General features: G+C 35.1%; 1 protein-coding gene across 1 annotated transcript in view; it reads right to left on the reverse strand.

Moving 5' to 3' along the window:
* TTC29 (tetratricopeptide repeat domain 29) overlaps positions 1–26,730 on the reverse strand; it is a 120,820-nt gene that overhangs the window by 61,968 nt on the left and 32,122 nt on the right. The window contains exons 6-8 of the mRNA XM_031553020.1: positions 10,388–10,599; position 9,479; positions 9,055–9,140 (exon numbers count right to left, since the gene is read on the reverse strand). Coding sequence (XP_031408880.1) covers positions 9,055–9,140; position 9,479; positions 10,388–10,599 — 299 coding nt within the window. The remainder of the gene's footprint in view (positions 1–9,054; positions 9,141–9,478; positions 9,480–10,387; positions 10,600–26,730) is intronic.

Below are 26,730 nucleotides of genomic sequence, written 5' to 3' on the forward strand. Positions count from 1 at the left end.
CTCTGACACATAAGCAGATGGAGTTGACTCATAAAGGAAAAATGAGATTCTGCAACAACATAAAAGACAAAGGCGGAGGCAGAGAAAGAATCAAGGAGAAAGGGGTGGACAAGATTGGAAATTTGGGTAAGTGCAACTATGCGAATTGTTCAAAAATGTTTTTGTATAGTATCACTGTGATCCAGATGTCTGGATTGCTTTTATCACGCTGTTGTGTCTACATGAACATACCACGCTGTCAGATTGCTGTAGCCTCCTAAGACCTTACTAACCATACTGTATGCATGTGCATGCTTCGATGCTCATTACTTTTTAGACAGAGGATCTATAAATGTTCTCCTTCATGCTCAGTAACATATTTAATCTACTCATTAAAGGACATTTTTAACTACGAAAGTTCTCCTAGCCAAAAGCAAACTTAAAATCTTAGATTTGCATAACACAATGGAAAAAAATTGCAATGATAAACAAGAAGGTATTAAAAAATGTCTGTCCGTTAAAAACTTATTTTCCTGTATAAATACGTGGAAGTAAGGGAAAAGTTCTCAATCAGATGAAAACCTGATATTTTTTTGAATTGTAACCCATGTGAGAAATGTAGTAAAAGGATTAATGGACTGTTTTTACTGACTGAATAAAATTTGAATCATTTACATGCAGACATTCACTTGAAATCTTTTGCATCCATTTCACTGCTAAAAGACAGTATTTTTACAATTTTTACTATGCAATATTCTAATATGAAAAACAGCAGAATGAAATGGTGGCCATTATTGCTATATGTAGTCATAAAAAGATTTCAAGCAGAAATATTTTAAATATTAATATTACTAAAATCACTTAAAGCACAAAGGAATGTTGAATCGATTTATTTAGAACTACAATTTATTTCACACTTTGCTACCAATTCTTTTGATCAGTTCTGCAATAATACATAAGCTGAAAGAAAAACAACAAACAAATTGCTTCTAATAATGAAGCAGCAAGCTCTAGGTTTCACACAGGGAAATTTCAGTGTTTTAACTTCTTGGCTTATTTATCTATCAAAGGGTAAGTTTTAATTTCTGTAAGATGACTGAATCAAGACCTCAATTTGATGGTTCTGATCATGTAAAGTTGTTAAGCATTTGCTACACCTGAATATTTGAGTCTGAAGTCAATGGGAATAATCACATTGAAATTTAAACATGTATTTATTAATTAAATTGCTGTAACTTGAACTATACCAACATGAGAAACCAATTTAATTTTAAAAGCCTTACATTATAGATTTTTTTAAGAGCCTGTTCATTTCAGCTAAACCGTACGAAGGAAAACAAAGCCTCGTACATTATGAATATATTTGCATTCAAGAATTGAAATTCCCAAGTTTGTACAACATGGGTACAAGTGCTCCATTTCTCAAAACATATAAGAAGCCTGGCTTCTGTAAGTTTATTATCTAATAGAATTAAACATTTCTTATAGATTTTTTCACCCATTTGCTGCAGCCCTGGCTGTAAATATATGTAAATACACTAATAGACACACTACTGAAAAGTTCTTGTTTCTCTGACATTATAAGCTACAAAATTAGATGTGATGCAATTATCCCTTGATTATAAAAGTTTTCAGGTTCCTAAGTTTAGCACACCTAAGCTAGAAATTCAATATAGTCTAAAGTAGATGAAGTAAACAACCTCTATAACATCTTTTTAACATAGAATTTTAGTGCTTTGTCTTTTTTTTTCCTATTCTCTGAGAATAAAACAGATGAAAATGTGTATACCAACAGTTATATAAAAAAATTTTTTTAGCTAACCTAGAAAAAAGTTTCAACATAGCAAGTAGAAAATGCCTGCATAAATCCCATCTTTTAAGATACAGTAGACAGCAATCAGAGTTTTAGAAAAACCTCAGCCAGGATAAATGGACTAGTTTTTAATGGTTCTATGTCCACGTGGAGGCCAGTCACAAGTGGTGTTCCCCAGGGTTCAAACTGGTCCTCTCCAACATTTTTATCAGAGGGATTGAGTGCACCCTCAGCAAATCTGCTGATGACACCACGCTGAGTTGTGCAGTTCACTCAATAGAAAGGAGGGAAGCAATCCAGGGGACCTGGACAGGCTCAAAAAGTAGGTGCATGTGAACTCCATGAGGTTTGCCAAGGTGTTGCCCTTGGGTCAATGCAATCCTAGATAAGAATACAGTTTGGGAGAAGAATTTATTGAAAGCAGCCCTGTAGAGACGTACTTGAAGGTCCTGATGGATGAAAAGCTGGACATGAGCCAGCAGTACACTCTTGCAGCCCAGAAGGCCATCTAGGAAGAAATTTTTTACTTAGGAGATGGTGAGCTGCTGGAACAGCTTGCCAAGAGAGGTTGTGGATGCCCCTCTCTGGAGGCATTAAAGGCCAGATAGGATGGGTTCAGTCTGATCTGGTCGGTGGCAATCCTGCCCATGGCACACAGGTTGGAACTGGATGATCTCTGAGATCCCCTGCAACCTAAGCCATTCTATGATTCTATGATTTGTAGCCTTATATCTCGTATCTGGTTTCTACCTTGCCTGGGAAATCAAAAGGATAAGCCATCTCCACAGGCGATATCCAGCACAGCTATCCCAAAATAATACAGTCAGGGCGAAGGCTCCACTTGTTCCCCATAACTACCAACTGCTCTGCTCTCAATGGATGCAAAGACAATCATTTGCAGAGAAATTCAAGGAGTTTTTACAGTTTTGTCCTCAACATTTGAACGTGCTCACTATGTCAGAGCCAAGTGAACCCCCAGTAAGCGAATTTTGCTACTTTTGAGTCCATAGTAACTAGCTATAAGTTTTTGAAGACAGTTGGAGTCTTATGAATACTTCTCTTGATATTATGGCAATATCTACTATTATTATTTACATGCTTCAGCATGTCAATTCTTACTGATGTTGCACTCTATCTCCTTCCAGTTCTTCTGCAAACTCACATGGTGTTTGTGTGTGCGTGCATGTACAAAGGTGCACGTGTGCATAACATAGTAATAAAATTTGCCATTTCGTAATGGATATCCTGTTGCAAAATCTTACAAAAAATACAGTTATAAGTTTGGTAAATGCTACGATTTCTAAATTCAGGATTTTTAATATGTGTATTTTGAATAAGGCTACACAAACCTTATAAATATACATAAATCCAGCAACTTTCATACCATTCTGGAATTGAAAACAAACACAAAAATTGATGTCCTCCACATATAGCTCCCAAAATTGGGGTTTTAAACTCACATTCAGATTCCTGAGAGCAGCAGTGGAAATAGTCTTAAAATTTGGAAGAGGCCTTACAGATTTATTTAACGGAATGTGCAGTCAAATCTTCAGCTCGCTGTCTTCTTGCTCTTTTGGGGTGTATGCATGATTACATTTGAAATCCTAGCAGTTGACATAAAAATCCACACATTACGGCATTTTGGTAGTCAGTCTTAGAGAATGTGAGACTCCTGAAGAATAAGGTTAACATCAGTAACTCGTTATTGCATTCACTGTTGCTATGGCAAAACATGGAAAACATGGAAACAATCTGAAAATCTTCTGACTGGCTTGTAATGCATGAAGTAACAGATTTGTTTGTTTGTTTGTTTTTTCTTTTTCTTTTTTAAGCACATTTCATTTTTTCTTGTTCCTTATGCTCTTTGATTGCTTTGTAACTCTACTGTTGTCATTCTGCAGCAGCACTGCATTTAAGACTGTTTTCTCACAAAGTGTATTCTTACTGCACATCTATCTTGACAGAAATCCACTTTACTGAGGGGAGCTATTCTGATGCCATTAACCAAGCAAAATGTAATTTGAAGAACAGGCTCAGAAGGAAAATAATACCATGTTCCAAGGCAATTAGGGTGAACATCATATAACCAAGCCAATTTGTGTGGTATACAGAAAGGTATTGAACGATTACATATCAGAACTACTGGGTATATTTTTTATTCAAGTTTTCAAGAAACTAGCTCAGATAGGAAAATGATTATCTAGAATAAACCAATGGAAGAAATCCTTCCTTGACCAAGAGACTAACTTTCATATCCAAAATAAGGTTAGGTCTTTCATCCTCTTTAAAAATTAAGCGCAGAATTAACAGCAAAGAATTAATTGAATGATCAGACATTCACTTCTTCCCTGAAGTTTCACATCTTCTTTAGTATTCTGAGCTCAGATTGTTATTTCTTACTTCTATAAGCATTTGAGGCAAAGTATTTTGTCAGGGTAACTTTTAGTACCAGTACTAATTGTTCTCACGGAATTGTGTTTGTCAGGGAATCACACAAAATCACATAATTGCAGGGGTTGGAAGGGACCTCAAGAGATCACTGAATTCAACCCATGGCTACAGCAGGCTCCCTGCAATAGGTTGCACAGGTAGGCGTCCAGACAGGTCTTGAATATCTCCATAGAAGGAGACTGTAGCCTCTCTGGGCAGCCTGATCCAGTGCTCCAACACCCTTACCATAAAGAAGTTCTTCCTTGTGTTAGTACAGAGCTTCCTATGTTCAAGTTTTAGCCCATTGCTCCTTGTCCTATTGCTACACACCACTGAGAAGAACGTGGCCTCATTCATTTGCCTCCGTCCTCCCTTAGATATTTATAAACGTTGATCAGATCCCCTGTCAGTCTTCTTTTCCCCAGGCTGAACAGACCCTGGTTATTCAGCCCTTTATCATCTTAGTGGTCTCCTTCTAGGACATCCCTGTCTTTTTTGAACTGTGGAGCCCAGAACTGGACACAGAAATCTAAATGCGGCCTCACCAGGGCAGGGATGTTCATCCCATCAATGTCTGGCAGCAGTGGGACCTCCCAGAAACAATAAATTAAATTAGTTGCAAAATTGGCTCACTAACCCCAGACCTTCAATAAGAAAACCTTTCTCAGTATATAATCCATTGTCAGAGTCAAGATCAGTCAGAAGTGCTTACAGTCAAGGTTGACTCAGGTTTTTGTCTGGTCTTCTTTTCCTTAGCCAAGAAAAATACAGATTTTCTATTTGAGCACAGTTTTAATAAAATTTTAAAACCTGCTCCAATAGAAGTGAAGCCTCTTGGAATTATGAGTTTTTTATTCTAGCATTTCTTAAACTTGTACATGACCCCATTTTCTATGCTGAGAAAGTTATGCACCACCAGAATGGCTAAATATCAATTACACGTGAATAAGGCTTGATGAAAAAAAAAGGAAGTTTGAAATCATTTCCATTCAGTACTATCTTTTGATGTGTTTTGGGAGCCTCCACTTAAGCATTTCTACAGTGAAAACAGTGAAAGCTTAAATCTCAACTTGGATTTCTATCCAGACACTGCTTGCAGAAGCGTGTTTTGAAGTTCAGTCTCCTACTAATGCAATAAGTTGGTAAGCAAACCTCAGAGAAATTGTGCTCACTCTTCTAAATCATCTTTTACAAGATGAATGTATAATGGGAAGAGTATAATGTCTACTTTTTTGAACTCTCTTACTAGTTAGGATCCTCCTTGAGTTGTATACTCATATAGAAATATGGCCATTTTTATATAATTAAGAATAATAGATACAATTAGATAAAATATACAGTATATACCAACTTTAGCATATCTGCCTTCCAAGTACATTTACTTACATTTTCTCTACTTGCATGAGTTAAAATTTTCAGGTTTTTTAGATACAGATTTTTTCAGAAATTAACATTATGGTCATAAATCACCTCTGATTACTTTAATAGGGTCATTTTGAATGTGAAGATGCCTTTATAAGTTCATAAATTTTCTTGATAATTTTATGCCTGTGGCTTGTATACCATAATTCTGACAATTGATGCACATGGCATTATGTCATAAATTACCACATTTATTTTGGCATGAGTTGCAGCTCAAGAACACTGCTCCTATTATTTAAATATGTAACATAACTGAGGCACACATATCCAAAATAAAGGAACATTTGAAAGAAACAAATGCTCAGAAAGGCGTAGGAGCTGGAATTTTCCTGATAATCTGAGATGCAACTAATTGAAAGAGAAAAAGCCCCTAATGTCCAAGATTTGAAGTATTCTTAAAAGCCCAGTATATTAAAAAATCCCACATTGAGAATTAGATTACAATGCCTTATGTAAGATTTTGAATGACATACAATTGTGTCAGTTAATATTTTGCTTGTTATGTAAGTCTTAAGAAAAAACAAGCAGCAACTTTCACTTCAAAATCAGTCTAGACGGAGAAATTTCTCTGAATAAAATCTATAGTTGTTGAGATAAAATGTGTGTATTAGGAACTATTAATATTGTGTGTCATATTTGGGGGAAATGTAATAATCTCGATTATAATCTGGATATATGAAAAATATTATGAACTTAATATGCTGACGTTTAACATAATTAGTTCTCAGGCTTTTAAACTTGCACATCTTTATGTTTTTACACCTATGTAGGTCCATCAAAGGTATCAAATAAAATTAAATCAACTTATACCGATTACGCGCCAGATGAAATTATGTTAGATTATTCACCAAGTGCCTATCAAACAAAAAATCCTTCTCCAACAAACACAGCCCATTCAATACAAAGTGACTGCATATTTTTGATGTAATAGGCTGCAGCTCAATCATTTCAACCTTTAATTACTGCATCAGATAATGAATATTTTGAACATATGCTTCTCCACTCTAGAAGACATGAATGAAAGAGAAACAAGTTTATATGCATGCTACTGTGTGTGTGTTGGGGGAGGGAGTAGCACGCTCAGCAGCAAAAGGAACCAAGTGGCAACAATTGGAGGAAATGGTATCTGTAACAGCTGCTCCTTTCAGATTCCCCTAGAAGGAGACTGCCTGAGGTGAACCACAGCACAAAAGGATAAAGAAGATGAAAACTGATGCAAAGCAGGAAAATAACTGCTGAGACCCCTGAGTCTACACCCGAGTAGTCCCAAGCTGTGTGGCAAGACCTCTTTAGCATGCTACAGAAGCTGGTGATGAACTACATATTACCATGAGGCAAACTGGCTCCTAGCAGTATTGTCTGCATGTTATGTGTAATGATAACCAGTGGTCCTCTGGGAATGGGATGCAATGATTTCATCTCTGTAAGCATCTGAGCTCCCCTTGGATACAGAGACCATTAAACTGAGAACAGAAGGGTAAATTTTAGGCAATGATTTCTAATTGGAGAGAGAAGACAACTTGTGTTCAACAGCACTGACAACCACTGATATTTTACTGCTCTCTGTACTGATGATTACTAAGGACAAAAGGAACTAAAATGTTACCACTTTTTCTCAGTCCCATAATGCACAATATATTTTTTGAATGAAAGTTCTTCATAGGTTTGTTATGCAATCTCATTGGAGATGTCAATATTTTACGAATTTTTATTTATTCTGTAAAGTATTAATATTTTCATTAAAGATAAAATACCATCATATACTCTATAAGAATTTATCCATTTATGTTTTGTATTACAGAGAATTTATTTCCCCTTTAATTAAAACATATACTGCTTTCCATACCTGTCAGGTGTTTTTGTAAGACTAAAGGCACATCCCTTTATATACACATTTTAAATTAATAGCGGTATTACAAAATTGAAGGTACCAGAACCTTCCTCAAAAAAACAAAAAAACACAAAAAAACAAAAAGACAAACAAACAAAAAACCAAACCAAACCAAAAACAACAGCAACAAAAAACCCCATACTTCATGTAACAAAAAGAAATGAAACTTCCAAATGATTTCTGTAACTTTTTGGCAGAAGACATGAGGGAGCAATACAGGGAAAGAAGTAACTATAAAATTTAAGCAAAATGGACCCTGAGGAAACAATGCCAGAATATCTAATATTTTTGATGCTTTCAAGGGTAGTTTGATCCTTTTTATAATACAGAGACTATATAGTCTTGTTCATTAATAAGTTTTTACTGTGATGGAGAGATCAAAGACACATGCAGGCTTTGTTTAGCTGATTTATTTGTCTTACTGCTCTTCATCATCCACATAAACTTATTCTGACTCTCAGAAACTTAAGAAAAGTTGTTCAGGTAAAAATGTCTTTATACTTGTTGGTCAAAAAGCAATGCGGATGAAACTTCAGCACAAAACAACTCTAGCCTAATCTGTTATACTGAACATTATCATGTTCAGCTGCAGATTACAGCTGAGTAAGAACAGGCTTTTTGGCTTCTGACTAGAAGTTCACTGTCTACAACATACACATCCTACTTTCCAGAATGAGTTTGATTTAGACAGAAGAAAAGCCAATCAGCAGTGAAGAATTATATATATAGATGGTCCAAACCTTTTGGAAAAATCACTGAAAACATATAAAAGTATATTTCAAAAAAAAATCTAGAACACATCCTACACCACAGGAGCAAAGCAAGCAACGGGGAAATTCATAATGGTTCACTCCACGACTTCTCTTGGCCTCTCTGAGAAAGATGAACTACCACAACCAAAACCATAAAGAATGCTCTCTATACAATTTGCTCATTAATAAAATTCTGAGCAACTCCACAGATAAAGGAAGAAACTAAAATAGAAGCAGTAATTTTCCAAATGAGTAACAGCAATAATCATAGACAAAACAAATATGTTTTTCCCACATTTTTAGAGGGTCATTGAAGACTGTGCCCTCTCTGATGACAGATAAATCAAACTGTTGCTAATCTTTCTTCTCCTGCTGACCTATGAAGAAGTGGAGAAACACTCCTTCCCCAGTAGTCATATGTAGAATTTGCACTGCCTTTGAATGATTACATGTGGGAGGCTCAAGGGAAACATGAAAAGTGGAGCCTGAACTCATGCATCCTCAGAAGAGATTACACCAGCACTATAGCTTTTCGCATCAAAAGCAATTCATATTTCTTCCACATATTCTGAAAAGCTTAACATTTGGACTGACAGTTTAATTGTTGCTCACAAATACACTGTATCAAATGAATTTCTAAAATAGTTTGCTTTAAAAAAAAAAATACATAACCAAATAAAACCTAAATAAAACTAGGCAAAATTGCTTTATATGCACATAAAGAGAAAGGCTCTGAGAAAGCTAAAGCAACGTTAAAATAAACTTACTGATAATGCTGTCTTCTCTTCTCCAGCAAAATGATACACTAAACTTAAGCAATATGCAGCTTCTCCTTCCATCTTCTTATCACCTCCTACAGAAAGGATTATAGCTACAGTTACCAGAGTAGTCTTAACAAAATGACATAAACAGAGACAAACCTTGCAGGTTATTAAACAAAATGTAGATGCTTATATACTGCTGTAAGTTTTTTCCTTTCCCTTACCTTTGTCATTTATCTTTTTTTCCAAAAAAGATCGGCTTCTATTTGAACAGGTAATCAAACTTAGAGGCTAGGGGTTTGAACAAAGTTCAACATAGAGAAAATGCCTTAAAGTAAATAATGCAGAACAATCAGCTTAATGTGCTGTAACATTCTGTGTCATGAATTGTTTAACAGAACTCTGTTCTCACATTAGAACATACAAGCACCCTTTCTTTGTCTCTACAAAATAAAATATATAATGCATTCTAAGATACAAACAAACTATATTGACCTGCATACTTGGACATCAAGAGATAACTGTCAGTGGGCCAGGCTGAGAGATCTGGGACATTTCAGCTGATGGAAGAGAAAGTTAAGGCAAAGGATCTCATTAATGTGTTCAGAAGTCTGATGGAAGTGTACAAAGAAGGTGGAGTCAGGCTCTTCTAAGTGGTCATCAGCGGGGGCAGATGCCAAAGATTGTAATTCCATCTGAATGCAACAATACTTTCCTATTGTGAGTATGGTCAAACAATGGAAAACTCAGGGTGATTATGGTGTCTCCACCTGCAGAGTTGGTCAAAACTTGACTGGATGCTATGCTAGGCAACCTGCTCTAGCTAACTGTGAAAGCGATGGGACTTGATCTCTAGAGGTCTCTACCTCAGCTGTTCTGCAATTCTGTAATTTTCTTCCTTCAGGTTTCAAAATATTTATACATACTAAGAATCTTACTTGCTTATGATAGAAAATTGCTTTTTGCAAGTGCTAAGTAAGCATGTAAAATGAAAAACAGTCATCCAGCAGACAATATCATTGAAAAATTGCCAAATCAACAATGACTTGCTAACCAAAATCTCACTTTCTGGTTATGGGTTTTCCAGTTTTATACCATTATTTTCACTAGGGTTTTTTTTTTTGGAGATGAAGCTGTCAGAAATCTGAAAGATTCTTTGTTGTCAGCAAGAAGGCCTTCCTGTTTTAGCGAGACCTGGAAGTGTACGAACAGCAATTTTCTTAGACTTCCATAGGAAATAATCACTCAATTTAACACTTCACAATTTCTACATTACTTTTCAGAAAATCATAGCATGCTTATCAAATAAAAGTACATAAAAATGTTATTTTATACGTACCATTTTTGCCATTCTGATAGCTTTTATTAATGTTTTGATGGCCTGCTGTCGTTCTTTGTTTTCTAGCATTTTGTCTGCTTGTAATATATAAATTCTCCAAAGATGCTCACATGCCAGTGAATTGTAAGTGTGGCCTGTCTCATCCTTCCATGTTGAACCTTCTGTTAGCTGGTAAAATGCTTCATAATGCTCAGCAGCCTTCACGACATGACCTGAAAAATTTTATTCATAACTGCAACCAGTGTAATCAACAACATTTTGATAAGTTATTAGCGTGTCATTTTCTTACTAGAAAGCCAATTGCATCTCAATCCATTCACAGATTTTTAAACAATCTTCAGTACGTAACTTAGAAATCATCGGAAAAATTACCAGAAATATTTTATGTTTAACTTTTCACATTCTAAATTAGCTTTCTTTGTGGATTCACAGTGTTGGGGGCATATGATCTAAAAGATGCTACGTTAAAATTTTCTAGAAAATAATCTGTTGTAGGTTCATTAAAATGACCTGTATGGATCTTATATTAAAAAACAACCAACCAACCAAAAAAAACTGGCATGCATGGATAAACAATCACAGTTTCAACTGTTCATCTTTTTTTTTTTTTTTTTCCCATAACAAAAATGCCAAAATATTTGGAGAGTATATGGAAAATAAATGTATCAAAACTACAGAAAAAAGTCTTTACTCAAATAAAAGAATTGATGAAAATAATTGTTATGGAAAGAAATAACTCAAGAATTATTATTAGGTCAGCTCTGGAGAGTAGACACAGTGAGATTACTGGAAGAGCAAGAATCACTAATACATTGAGTATTGAGCCTGATCTTCAAACCTAAGCTACTCAAACATCTTCCAGTGAAAAATTCACTTGAAGACGCAAGTAGCTCCTCCTTCATCCCCTAGCTTCAGCTAGCTTTTTACATGTAGTACATCTAGGCTTCCTGGACAACAGAAATTCAAAGCCCCGTGCAAGAACTGAAAAATTTTCTGTATACATAGTGAGTTACAGAAAAACTACTAGGAAGCAGGTAAGCTAAGACTCAATATATGAAACATATCCTGTACCCAGTACATTGTTTTTGCAAAGAATATTTACAGCAAAGTAGAAACGCAGAGGTGACATTTGTTTAGCCAGTTTGTATGTTTTTGATAGAGGAGTTCTGTTCTATAGATCATTAACAAATTAAAAGCTGCAACGAATGATGAAGTTACATGTTTGCACTCAACACCTCTTCTGGAACATGATCTCTAAGAAATGATTACTGTTTTACAGACTTTTTAAAGTGCTGCATTCAGATTACTAAAAGAACTAGAAAGAATTAAGAAGGAAGGAAGAAGGGAGAGAGTTATTTTCCATTGGTAAGGAAGGAAGAGAGAAAAGGTTAGAGAATGGCCTGCTTTGAGCACTGTAAGGCAAAATGGAAGCTAACTTCCTGGACCCACAGTCAACCAAAGGCAGTAGAACAGTTATGATAGATTCCTCTTATTAAGCTTAATTTAGATTAATCTTTGCATATGTTAACCCTTTATAACCATGCTTTCGACTTTGTAATATAAAACTTAACCTTTAGCTTTAATAAAATTAAACTTATTTTCAGATTAAGCTCTTCTGTTGATTGAAGTGAACTCACCTAAGATTGACAAGCACAAGAAAGTTGACTTTCAAAAAAGCAACTGTAATTCAACTTACATAACTGTCACAGAAAAATCATTTTAAGACTCTGCAACCTATGATACATTTAAGAGTCCCAGAGGACACAAGAAAAATGCTGAAGACCGAAATGCAGATCAAAAGGAGAACATCCTACAGCAGGCATTATTTGATTCCACTATTACTGAGGACAGGTATTGGAAACATGGCCCAAAACATTTGTAAAAGTCTTTTATTGCCACAGTAGCTAGAAGACCCCTTAAGCAGATAGGAAAACACGTATATATTCTTAACAAAATAACACATGCTTGACATAAGACTGCACAAACAGAAATGCAAAATGAAATCATCATCATCAAAAACTTAAAGGATTCTATGATAGTAAATGTATCAGGAAATAGACATGTAGATTTACTAAAACCAAATAAAAACACTTTACCATTCTAAAGAGATTTCCAAATTTTGTTTGGGTTTCTGTCTATCCAGCTAACTTCTTAAGGCAAATAAAAGTCAGAAACCAATAGAGTTGGAGTTATCCAAGTTGCTAAACACAGATTTTAGATACTAATCGTAAAAGCTAGTGTTGTTCTTTTAACAAAGAATGGAAAGATAGACTAAAGTTTAATTTTAATAGCTAGATCTGGCATTTTATCCACATGGATACTCACAAGAACAGAGTCCTCATTGGAACTCTTCCAAGTTTACACACAAATAGACTGTCCTTTTTAAAGGATATTGCCATGCATTTGTGCTCCAGTTTCACTACATGTGTAATGGATTCTCTAGAACAAAAGAGTTTGATTCACGTATAACTCAAAAACTTCTAATAGGAATGGGAAGCAGAAAACTCATGGTGAAGAGAAGACACCTTGGCCTGTAATCTGAAACTGAACACAGTAACCTTCTTGTAAGACTCTTAAATATAATCTCTTAGAGGGATGCAACGTTCTTGTTAACCATACACACATTTCTTGGGCAACCCTCAGAACTATTATTTAGATTATGAGAACTATCAGATACGTTAATTTCTTCCCATGCTCCCCTCTTGCAGCATCCCCTTGAGAAAGTTTCTGTCAGACTGGAAATTGGACTCATATATTCCATATATCCCACAGTTCTTAAGAGTTGACCTAACCACAAGAGCTTTGACCTGGCATTCTTTTTGCCAGATCTAAGCGAAACCTCTTTAGAGAACAATCCATCTACGTCAAGCTTCAAAAAAGCAGCATTTTCTTTTATGGCGGTATGCAAATGGAACTATAGTAAAACACATTTGGTTTCACTGAACTAACCAGAAAGACTGTAAAGGAAAAAAGTAACTCAATTTGGTTACAGAAACACCGAAAAGAAGATGCTGAGGAAAAACAAAACAAAACTGCAACACAAATAATTTTAAAAATAGCTGCCAAAACTCCATAAGCAAGAGAGGGATGGAGCCTGAAAACCCTTACATGGCTGGAAAATTCCTAACTGAAGACTCTTTGAAGCAATACTACTAATTTTCAGCCCGCACAGTTCTCAGATTTATGGAAAGTAAAACATTTTAGATTTTGAAATGCATTCCTCCATCAAAATTACCTGAAATCCTCCCTACTTACTGGAAAATGACATATCAGACTATTTCTTTAATCCATAATGTTCATGTGAACTTTAAAGGCTTGTGGGAAAACACTGTCTTCAGGAGGATGGTGGGTTTATTCACTCTGATGAGTTGGTTCACTTGGAATTGCTTTTAACAGTGAATTCTGATTTTTAAACACATAATTACTGTAATTTTTAGACATATGAAGAAGTAGATGCTATTTAAAAATCTTGAAAAGCACTCGGAGAATAAGACAATTACAGAGCATTGCTGACTATTGCTGACTATTTAAGAATTATTTTAGTGAAAAGGCAGAGTTTTAAATGATTTTTGTTGCTAAATGAAAAAAAGAGCAAAATTAGAAAAAAAAGGAGTAGGAAGATAATTTCAAATAGTTTGTAGAAGTATATAATTTATATCTCTAGGACTTCAAAGAGAACTTCTAGAAGCTGTTTCTAATACGATCATAGTTGAAAAAATCTACTTGCAAAATGTTACACAAAAGGAGTATGCCTATTTTCAGTTAACAACAATTAACAGCAATTACATATTTCTTCTTCCCAGTGCCATACAGTGTGGACTAAATGGATAGAAAGAATCTTTGATAACTCCTCCTCTTTTGTAAAAGCAATCAAAAATCAGAGAATTCCTGCAACATATCTACTATCACTGCTAAAGTGTTACAGTTCAGTGGAACTTAGGGCGTAACAAAAAGTAACTATCAGCAATAGTCTAATCATTTTATTTTGCCACATTGTAATATGGCCAGTAAAGAATCAGTTTTAAACAATTATATGAGTAAAAAATTACTTCGCCATTATCAAATTTTGGAAATAATGCAACAACTATGCATGTATGAACAAAGATTTGTGCTACAGTTTTTTACTGAACTGAGTTACTTAGAAGTAATAAAAAAATAGATCTCTTCATTCAAGCAAAAGAACTCGATGTAATTTTGTAAATTCTGAAGGGAAATGTTTTCATGTTATCTAAAATTTCCTCTATAATTCCCTTTTCTAATACCCACTCAAGAAGCATACATTTGTTATGTCAAAATAGATATTTTGGACAAATTTCAACCAAAAGGTTGACTACTACTTTGCATGTTGGGATTTTTTATTTTTTATTTTTTTTCTGAGTAGAAAGATTGACTAGATATTAACACAAATGGGTTTAAATGTGAAGCTGCCATAAAAGCAGGCACATAAATGTAATTCTCCCAGCCGCTATTTTGATGCACATTTTTGATTCCATGAATATTTTATGAAATGGCCCAAACTAAAGCCATATAACATTCCTGCATTACTGATGCTTGCGCCCGTAAGCTACAAACATTAGAGGCATGATTGAGTGCATTAAAATGAACTCATTCAGCAGTGCATTGATTACTTGAGAGAGAAAGGAAAAAAAGAGAAGTTACCCTCACTTAAGAAAACAGCATACAAACATGAAGTTTTCAACACAGAAATTAAAGATAGCAGATTTGAATAATATTGTATTTAATAAATGAATGCAGGGCAAAACCATCTGGAATTCCTTACATACAATGCTGACATTAATTAGGTGAGATGTTAATTAGGTCCACAGATTGCTTGCAGTAGTGTACAGGTAATTTAAAATGCCACAATCTGGTAAATGCACTGACTGACCTGTTCTAGTGCCATGCCTCAGCAGTACTCAGAGAGCACCGTTATGATTTCCTCTACCAGCTTGTATATTTACCGATGAAAATCATGCCGTGGAAACTGTTGCCAAAGAAGTCACGGGGCTGTTAGGTGCGCTAGTATACATTCAGAAAGTACATTTATCCTGAATTGTAAACATTTGTTGAGGACTTTAGAAAATAGTCCACTTCAGCTTTAAACAAGAACTGAAAGGAACAACAAAGTTCACAATAAAATTCTGGCATGCTTTAGTCTAAAATTAGGACATACTTCACCATATCATGTGGACTTACAATCTACTACCAGTAACAGTTAATGATAGCAAAAAGGAAAAAAAGTCATTACCATTTTAAAGATACAGGTTTCAGTTTAGCTGTTTGAACTATTGGTATTATTTTTATTACCTACATTCAGTTACTATAATTATGCACTATTCAGGCTGAAGTAGTTAAAAATCTTGCATTGTGGCCTTCCAGTACTGGAAGGGAGTGTATAAACAGGAGGGGGAACAACTATTTACATGAGTGGATAGTGATAGGACAGGGCAGAATGGTTTTAAACTAAGACTGGGGAGATTTAGGTTAGATATTAGGAGGAAGTTCTTCACACAGAGGATGGTGACACACTGGAACAGGTTGCCCAAGGAGGCTGTGGATGCCCCATCCCTGGAGGCATTCGAGGCCAGGCTGGATGTGGCTCTGGGCAGCCTGGTCTGGCGGTTGGTGACCCTGCATGAAACTACATGATCATTGACTTTTTCAACCTATTGATATGATATGATTCCAAATTGAGCCACAATGTACAGAACTTATAAGCCTTCCACAGAGATAAACTGGGAGGTGGAAGAAAAAGCTCACATGAATTATTAGAAAAAAAAGCACTTATTCAGTAAATAGTTGAATGTTCATCTGAGGTAAAATAAATTGTACAGAAGTCACTGGGAACCCAAGCTTATGGAGTAGTCTGCAAAAGCGAGACAAAAATATACGCAGATTTAAGATAATTTTGCTCTTCTATACTTGTACAAGGTCTCTCTAAAACACATCTGATCATCAGATACAGGGCAAGCACTTTTAAGGTAAACCGTTATTTGCATCTACAGGCATTTACATCCATAGGAGCTTTATAACATTTGTTGAAAGAAGGCACAGGAAATTTGAGCCAAACGAGGTGGGCAATTCAAAAGAATATTGTAATAGACATGTTGGCTCATCAAGGTGAGTTCTGACCACTTTTCCAGTTAGAAAATACACCAGAAGATCTCTCCCAAGACTATTAGAAGCTCAAGATAACTGAAAGGCTGCCAGAGCTGTACAGCAATTGAGGCTTGGAAGTAAGGAGATGTAAGGAAAGTTATGCATCACATAGCCTCGATACAGCCTTGGTGTACCGCAATGCGAAAACACAGTATTTTATGCTTCCTTGTCTGCACTAAAAACTACAAGGCATTGGTATTGCAATTGAAAGAATGATATATTGCTTCTGCCAATATTAATTAAGTGAGAATCTGTTGTCCGAAAAGAAAAATAAAATCACAGAAATTCAATGAGATCTAGATCACTGTATCTATAGTGTATACACACTCTAGTCCCCCAAAGCTCTAAATAACTTGCCTTTAAAGGTCACATACTTATACCTATACGAAGTAGCGGGCAGTGCATGTTATGATATCCACACTTGCGCTGGCCACAATATCATAAAACTAAAGAATGGTCTGAATTGAAAGGAATCTTTTTAAAGACCAGTGAGTTCCAGTCCTCCAGCCATGAGGAAGGGATATGTTCCACTAGACCAAGCTGCCCAGGGCACCATATTATCTGGCCTTGAACACTTGCAGGGATGGGGCATTTACAGCTCCTCTGGTCAGCCTGTTCTAGTGCCTCACCACCCTGATAGTAAAAAAATTCTTTCTAATATATTACCTAAATCTACACTATCTTAGATTAAGACTGTAACCCCTTGTCCTATCCCTACATTCCCTGATAAAGAGAACCTCCCCAGCTTTCCTGAAGGCCCCCTTTAGGTGATGGATGGCCACAATAACATCTCCCACGAGCCTTCTCTTCACACTAAACAACCACAACTCTCTCAGTCTCTCTTCAAAGGAGTGGTGCTCCAGTCCTCTGATCATCCTTATGGCCCTTCTCTGGAACACCTCTAAGAGGTCCATGTCCTTCTTATGCTAGGGATCCCAGAGCTGAATTCAGTGCTGCTGACAGGGTCTACAGTAGTGGAATAGAGGTGGAAAGTCATCTCCCTCGAGATGCTAGCTATACTTTTATTGTATATTATTATAGTACATTATCATACTATGATACAAAAAATGATTTAAAAAGTTGTTGCTTAAAGGGCTGAGACACCTCACAAGCTAGGGACAACACTGGTGTCTGTGGTTGCTTGAATGTTTGCCCCCTAATCCCTTCCCCTGCTGCTGCTACGAAAGCTGCTAAGAAGAAAGGGTCTCCCCCAGGCAGCTGAAATGACAGCCACTTTGGGGGTAGTTTACTGTGGACCAGAAAAGCCTGGAATTAACTGAAGGGTACATTACTGGAAGAAGAGCTGTTCTGAAAAACCTTCTTGTTTTCAAAAGAAAGCATAAGAAGTACAAAAGGAACAGGTACTGTTGTAGAGGTGCCAGGAACAATTATCTTCTTGACTTCCTTCTAATTAGTACATCAGCCACTGTACCCTCAAAATTCTCAGTTGGCTCCAGGCCTTCTTAAGTTGCCTCTGGCTCTACAGAAAACCTCTCTCAGATTTTCTCTGAGATACATGGGCTTCTCTCTGGATCTATTGCCACAGCTCACAGTAACTCTACAAAGAAAATTTGGTGTCAATCGTATGATTTCTTCCATGCACCCAAATGCTTTCCTCGGTTTAAATAATTTTTTTAGTGATTAGATTTTGTTCAGATTCTACCCTTTTATTTTCCACAGCTTCCAATAATAATATTGCAATGTTCAGTTTTCTATTGTGGAGATTTCTACATCAAAATGATGCTCTGAGTTGGTTGGACTAATGGCCTCCTACAGTCTCTTCAGACTTGAACTATATCATGCTTTGGAGTGCAAGGAACTTCTTTATTAATAGTTTTGAATGTTTTTTTTTTTGCACATGAATTCTACATATTAGTGTAGTAACGGCTGTGGAAATGCAGTCTCATTGACAACAGCTTTACTCTCAGAAGCTATTTGTCCCAGAGAAAGGACATTTCCTCTAACCATTTCCTCTAACGATTACTAAAAGGTAACACTGCCTCCAGGAAAGTTTATCTAATATGATGGCATTTGCTGGTTCAGCTGCAGTAATGCAAGACCTTGCAAAGCTTTAAAGTAAAAAATTCTGTTAGTGAGTGGGCAGCTTTGAATGAACCTTCATCTCAGTACTACTCATTAAGCAGTAAATAATTAAAATACTCTGGAAAAGACAGGTAAAATACAAGCAGCAATGTCAGTAATAGACATGAAAGGGAAGAGAGGGAAAAAGAATTTAAAAAAGCAAAGAAATAATTCATTTGAAGTTTTAATAAAGTTTCATTTGCAGTCTTGTTTAAAGATATATCAGACTTTAGGGAAGTAACCTAATTACATTTTTATTCTAAGTTCTATTCAAAGACCCTAGACTTTGAATCTTTAACACAGATCAAACATAGTATAAATTACTCATGGCTATCAATACTTTAAAATGATCTCTTCATTAAAGGCCATAATCATCTGGGCATGCACATAAAGCAAACAGCAACATTTGATACAAAAAAACATAAATAAAGAGCGTGATTCTTATAGATGTGTGTACATACATGGATTATGAGTTACACATTATATTCAAGTGCACTTAAAATGTTTTTTCAAAACTATTTCTCACAGTGTTCAAGATAAACAACAGCAACACTTTAATAAATTTAAAAATTATTTGAAATAGAACTTTACAATCACCAAATACCTACAAACAGAAATGAACAACATTTTTTATTTATTTTTTGCTGTATGTCACAAAACTTCTATGGTAAGCACAAAGTACAGAGATTAGAATTAGCAGTATAGCAGTGCAGTGAATATTTTGAAGAGCTTCTCATTACAAAGAAAGAAAACAGATTTGTCCCTAGGTGTTATATAAAAAATGAAATTCCCCACTCAAGAATTTGCAGGGGGAAGGTGTAGAGCGCTGGTGAAAGAGTTAAGGAGGTTTTTAACAAATGCGCTCATTTTTTTCCTAAGGTAAAGAATATTACTTCTTCCTAGTGTTTAATAATAAGCCTTGATTTAAATCAACTGAAGGAGAAGGATGAAGAAATTTTCACAGTAGGTTTTTTTCTGAAGTGAAAATAAGAACCCTACAGAACTTATCCTGAGTTTTCTTATTCAAAACATCTTCATTGCCTGCCAACACTTATTTAAAAAAAGAAAAAAATTAAGTAAACAAGGAATATTTTTTTAATCAATTCAACAGGTCTCTTTTTTTGCTTTCCAGTTGCATGTTCAGAAGCTTCTTTTAGACTTTCTTAACAGTATACTAATTTGAACTGAAAACATACGTAATTTCTAAAACAGTCATACAATTCAGTACATGCCAGTTAAATACTAGCAATGATCCCATAATAAAATATTATTCATATGGGAACGCCATCTGCACTTGAATGAGGATGAGCTCTATTATTTAATAAAGCTTTTAAATCTGCACTTCCCAGGAATCTATCTGGATTTATGGCTGCTTCTCTCTCTCACTGACTGACAGAGAAAAGCGTCATATCTGAAGGCTTTATTTCCTAGCAATTTGCTACTTCAACCTTTTAAATTATGCTCTACAATCAACTTTTTCCTGGCTAACTCATGTGCTCAATTCTTAAGCAATTGCACAATAAAATAACTCTGTGAAATACTGTAAATGCAGAATAACAAAAGTTTTGTTCAGTTCATTTGATGAAAAATATATGATGGAAATTATTAAAATGGATATGATTAAAGTCAATCAAATGTGATCATTTAGTCAAATGATTACAATCAAATTGGATATGCAGAATTCTATTTCCATGAACTACATGAATTTCAATATAAAAGTTGGCAATGGGTATACGAAGCCAAACACATAGGATTTGGACATGTGCATAAGTTTTCAGAACTGAACTATTTCTAAATTCCTTTTTGTGAAAGAGTTGTTGGAATAATCAATCACAACTAGGAATAAACCATGTATGTTAGCAATTTGGGAAGTGCAAACGGAGATCAATGGTATTTGATTACTATTTGATACGGTTTCTTACATAAAGAGAAATTAAAATAATCAGTTGAAACATCCTATGTTACTTCTATGAACAATGAACACTCCAAAAAACATTTTTAAGTTAGTCTACAAACACGTCTATGTGATCTTGTAGTCCCCCCTGCAGATTTGGTGTGAACTTGACCTTAATTTGGTAAAAAAAAATTGTACACCAAATTCTTTCCAGATTTTGGAAAATTATTAGTTTGAGGACAGAGATTGATCCAAACTAAACTGATAAAAAGATAGGCAGAAATCTGCTGTATATGTTCCAGAGGGCAGCCTACTTTTTGGCCAGTTGGCGGCCAAGCACTGGTCAATCAACAGTATGGTGACATATATCTTTCAATTTTATCACAGTACACAGTGAATTTTACCAAGGGCAGGTGTTATAGAAACAAAAAGCAAGTTTAGAGTAGACCACCCTGCATAAACATAGATCAAAGTGGTGATTTCTAACTCAAAGGATGTGTAGTCTAAATTTCTAGACCTGCCATTATTTTGTCCATTGTCCTTTTTTGACCGACATTCATTAAAAAAAAATAAAAAAAATGTTGGTTTTCAGTGTACATTATAATAAAAATAAAAATAAAAAATGGAGAAAGAAGATTCTGAGAATAATGTTTCTCTCAAAAATCACAAACTTACCTGGCTATCATTTTAAAATAAAAAAGTTGCTTACAAAAAGAGAACTCTAACACAGATGCCTGGAAGGATGAAACCAAAAAGCCCTTTTTTAGATGAGTGGCTGTTTTGACTTTTATATCTGAAAAGAGAAATGGGATCAATTTTAGATTTCTCTTCTCCAGCATCAGACCTGCGCTTGTGAACACACCAGTATGGACTTCCAGATACTGGCTATGCTCATGATAGTGGAAACATAACATTAAATAGGTAGGCTGGGCAGTTTATCAAATGCAGTGATTGTAGAAGTTCTGCATTCCATGTGTCCCTACACAAGAAACTTATCACTTCACTAACAATGCCCCACTGGTTTATTTTATTTACCAGCTGTTTCTAATTTTGCAATCAGATTATAAAGATGCACTTTTCATTTCTGTTATACAACATAATGAGAATTTGCTGTTCAACTGCATTTGGCAGACTTCAATACAGATAAAGGTGTGCAGTTTTATTAATGTAGAAGAAAGCATGGAGATCACCCATCCCATAGCTGAATTTTATTCTGGATATTCTTAGGAATATACTAGCCAGAGACACTACATCATGATATAATTAATGTCACAAAATGGACTCAAAAAAAGCATAAGACATTTCATAAGATTTTTTTTTTAGTTTTGCCTTTAGTTAACTTTTTTAGTGCTTCACTTAGCAATATTAATATTCTTTTTATATATTTTTAAATCTGAATATAAATCATTTTGGCCTAAGGACAAACCAATTGAGGAAATTTCGCTTAAACTTGTATATTTCCTCTGAGTAGATCCTCATGAATGTATGCTGAATTTCTATCAATTATTTACACATTATATTTTTTAATTGAAAAACATTTGCCATAAACAATTCAAAATACAAAATAAACAATTACTTAGCAATGGATTAAGTATGACCTACTACGAACAAGAAAACAATCTGTTTAGACATTCTGTGTTCCAAAGAAAAAGATGCTAGGAATTCAAGACACTGTTACCCAAATATACCCAGTAATTAATGCTTAAACTTCAGAAGTTTGACTCAAATTTCATTTAAGCTCAATAGAAGTTTCCCACAGCTTTTACAACATCTTGATTAAACCTTCTATTTTCAATAGTGTGGTGAAATGATAGATAGAATCTTACTCCTTGGTCTTCGTCTAGATTGTGACAGTCCACAAGAATCTCGTTTTTTCCCCTTACAACAAATTAATTACATTTCTTTATCAATTCTCCTGTGTTAAGTAGGCCCTTCAATCAGAAAAGTCTATGTTAAGTTCTAATATTCAAAACAGGCTGCATTTTATCCTTGATTACAAAGAGAAAAATTACACCTGTCTCATAGATTAGATACAATATATTATTTTATGGGGAGGTGGGTGTAGCAGGAGATGAGAAGTATTCAACTCCAGCAAAACATTGCCCTGACTGGAAAGCAGCGGGAGCTTAGCATAGCTTATAATCAAGGCAGAACTAGATCAAGACGGAACACTTAAAAAAGCCCCTTCATTAATTTGTAGAATATGGTAGATATTTTAAATGTCTAAACTTATTTTAGAAAGGACCAAAGAGACCTTGATCAGGAATTCTTTAAGATTTGCAGTCTAAAACATATAAAGAAAGACAAAGTAAGGTCTATGGATTAGCTGAACGCTATAGGAATTAGCACTGAGATATCATCTAACAGCTTTGCATGCTGTGCCTTTCTTTTAGTAGTTCTGTCTGTCTTTAGTCTTCCTGATCTTTCAGTATTTCAGAAAAAGTACTACCTCCACTTTTGTTGATCCTTACGTGCTAGCAGAACATATATCTGATGACTAATTCAGTCACCACTGCACCAAGATTAACAGCATAATTTTCACACATCTCACAGTTCTTGTACCAGGGGATACGCAGTTTCTGGCGTGGCACTGATTTACATTTGGAATCTGTTGGAGCGGTTTTACTCATTGGACTCCACTGTGAAACTTACCACACTCTCTTAAAACTAGTGATTCAACTGCATTCCGAAAGATCTCCTCATACTTCAAAGAGCGGGTATGAGAAGGTGAGTCTATTCTAGTAAATGGTCTTACTCTTGAAATCAGCATGGCTGAGTGAAAGCTGCCTCTTAGGAAACTCTTGCAACACTCCTAACTGCCCGGCTGTGCCTATGAATAATTGTAGGGGAGGGAAGTTCAAAATGGCATGAGCTAAAAGCATGTGCTACAAGCAACCTTTTAGCAGTATCCTGTGCTCCTGTGCCCATAGACTACTCCGGTAAACTGTTTGATTTATTAATACAGGAAATGACCTGTGATCTCTGAATGACTACTTTCACTGGTAAAGTCTGAAGAGCAAGTGTCGAAACCCATGCACCATTTGAGGATGGGAGGATAGATACTTATAATAAGAACATAGAAGTAATTTTTCTTTGTTTCCTCCAGAATTCTGGATTCTTCCTACTCCACTTTCTCACAGAGTATATACCCCTAATTAACCTCTTTGCAAAGGTGTGCTTTGAAGAAAGAGCACTTATGCGTCTGTATTAGAAAAGCACCATCAGATATGCTCATTAGTTATCTTCAAGTTTGTCTCACAAAGGCAGAATTGCTTGACACTAAGATTGGTATCTGAACTACTGGCTTTGAAGAACAGGCTATGTACATACATACATACACATTGGTATGCATCTATGTACACTGAAATACACAAACACTTGCAGCAGCCTCGATGGCTGCTTTTAAAACAAGCACTTGTTCAGATGTCTGTTTTCATTATGTTTTTAAATATAGACACATTCCAATTTCGTTACAAAATATTTGAATACCTCCTATGAGTATAAATACCTTGTTTCCTTTGGGTTGCATTTGTTAATCATGTAAATTGTCTGAAACTTTTGAAAGCACGTATTGAAGTTCTGCATCATTTCATACATGATAGAGTAATCATTTAATACAAAACAGAAAACACTCAAATATTGTAATGATGAGTACTGGTGATATAAGAATGCATGTGAATAAGTCATGATATTTATCAATACACTTACTCTGTGTTTCTTCTGTAAGACACAACAGTGAAAAACTGTAGTAAATGCAGTCTGTAATTAACCTAGCAGAATTTACGCTAATATGACAGAACTAACACAGTTGGGTCCTCAGACTATAATAATCTTATTCTCTGTTACGTGGAAAAAAAGAAACAGTGATAATGATTTTGCTTATTACTTCTAAAAACACATTCAGAACAGACGAATATATATATATATAATTTATTTTGCTTAACTGAGATTCTGCTACAATGCCTATTTGAATGACAAATAATGCTGGATCTAATGAGACAAAACATACGAATATGAATTGCCTCTTCAATGCGTATGAAGTGACATCATGATGTTTAATTGCTATATGAGAAAATGACTAGTAACCAAAGTAATAAAACAATGAAATATCAGCTCCCTGAGGAAAGACAAACTGCGGGGTGAGTACAGCTGATTGAATAGTATCATAACACGAACTCTTCTACAAGAGTCTCTCATTTCAGTAGCTCATAAACAGAGAGAATTTACTCTACAACTGCAGTTTTTTAAAGAAGTAAAAATCTCATTCTGCAAAGAACAACCACTGAAATAAAATGTGCTCTAAAGACAGTTTCCCATTTGTATCTGTAGCAGATTACTCAGGTATTACTGTTTTTATACTTTCAAGCATACCTGCATAGCTTCCTTTCCCAAGTAATAAAAGCAGACATTCATGTGTTCATGCTTTCAGATATAAATATCCTGTACCAGTTCCCTCACCCAACTGTGTCAGACTAACATCTCATTCTTTTAAAATTTTCCTATTTTCACAACTGCAGTATTAATAAATACAGTTAATATAGATATGATGAATTAAATCAGTTGAAAATATCATGAAAATATTAGGCATCATTCACACAGATATATACACACAAACAAGCATTCTCATAGGCTTTCAATACTTATAAATATCTAAAGTATACAGAAGCCACATTTATGTGTACACATAGACATTCCTGTATACATATATTCAGGTATACATACACCTCTACACATGTATCTGTTCTTATATATATCCCCGTAGATAGCAGGCATCTGACTCATTCAGTTCACAGTCAAATCAGATTACAACACTATAAATAACTGAAGAAAAAAAAAAAAGACATAATTTACAAGCAATATCTATTCGTTTTAATATAAAAAGCAATGTGTTCAGAATTTTACTTCTAACACCATTAATACTCATGTAATTTTATTCAATCCTGTACAAACCCCAACTCAGCATCTGCTCTCACACTTTTTCAGCAGTCCAAACTTAAGATTTAATTTTTCACTCTTCAAAAAATATGAAGTGCAAGGAAAACATCTGCTGTCTTTTTCTCTGTGATTCCTCAAAGCAAATTCTATGCCTACTCTATGCTTCTTCATTTTTTTTTTCACCTGTCTCTATGGAAATAAAATATTTGCAAAAGACAGACCCTACAGGTTCACTGGAGCTTTACCTCACCCAGTGAAGAATGCAACTCGTTTTCTTCCCCCTTACCACTATTAATATGAAGCCTCTCTTCTGGAAGTTTCTAATATTTTACAGCAGGAAAATGAAATTTCTCCTCCACTGAACATCTCAAAGTGTATTGCATAACTTTACTTATTATGCTTTTGCAATGGAACTGAAGGCTTAAAGATATTTAAGTATTCAACAACTTTTGCTTAACACACCATATAAGTAGGAAATAATGAAAAAAATGCTGGCAGTGTGTGCCAGTCACAATCAGTATGATTCTTTGAAGATAGATAGGAATGTTTGCTTTTATGTTTCTTCTTAAAATTTTATTTTTCAGTAACTGGAGGATAGGATTAAAAGGTTACCAATAAATCCAGCAACTTCAATCATTTTATTCTATTGAGGATCAGATAACCTAATTAAGCATTTTTCACTCAAAATGAAAATGACTTGGTCACGACTGGCTGGGTTTTAAGCAAGTGTTATCTGCTGGGATGCCAGATTCCTGGAATAAAGCTGGAATAAATAATCAAACAGAGTATTCCCAAAATTTTAGTAAAAAAAGCCACCATGAAAATGTACAATAATCAAAACCAATACACGAAGAGTGAATGTCAACAGAGCAAACTTCTATTTAAGTTAGTGAAGTTTTTCTCACTGTCATAACTTGCTTGTAAAGCATTAAGAAAGCACAGTTCACCTGTAATTATTGTTAGGTGAGGACAAATTGGTTGGGAGGTCCTACGTAAACAGTAGTTATCACTAGTTCTGTGTAAGAATAAAACATCATACTCGAAAATACAAATACTCATTACAATAGCAATATTTGTAAGAAAAGAAATGCTATTTTGTCTGTTACTGGAGCATGAATTCAAATTTTAAAACTCAGTTGAGTTCTGGTTGTGGCAGGCAAAAAAAAGATTACAGGTTCAGAAGAAAACAGTGCGAATGACACAAGAAAATACTGAGTAAGGTGGGATTCTTTAGCTTTAAGGGAAAATGGGGAAAAAAGTCATGACAAAGGCT

Source organism: Meleagris gallopavo, chromosome 4, assembly GCF_000146605.3.
Source record: "Meleagris gallopavo isolate NT-WF06-2002-E0010 breed Aviagen turkey brand Nicholas breeding stock chromosome 4, Turkey_5.1, whole genome shotgun sequence".
Classification (NCBI taxonomy): domain Eukaryota; kingdom Metazoa; phylum Chordata; class Aves; order Galliformes; family Phasianidae; genus Meleagris; species Meleagris gallopavo.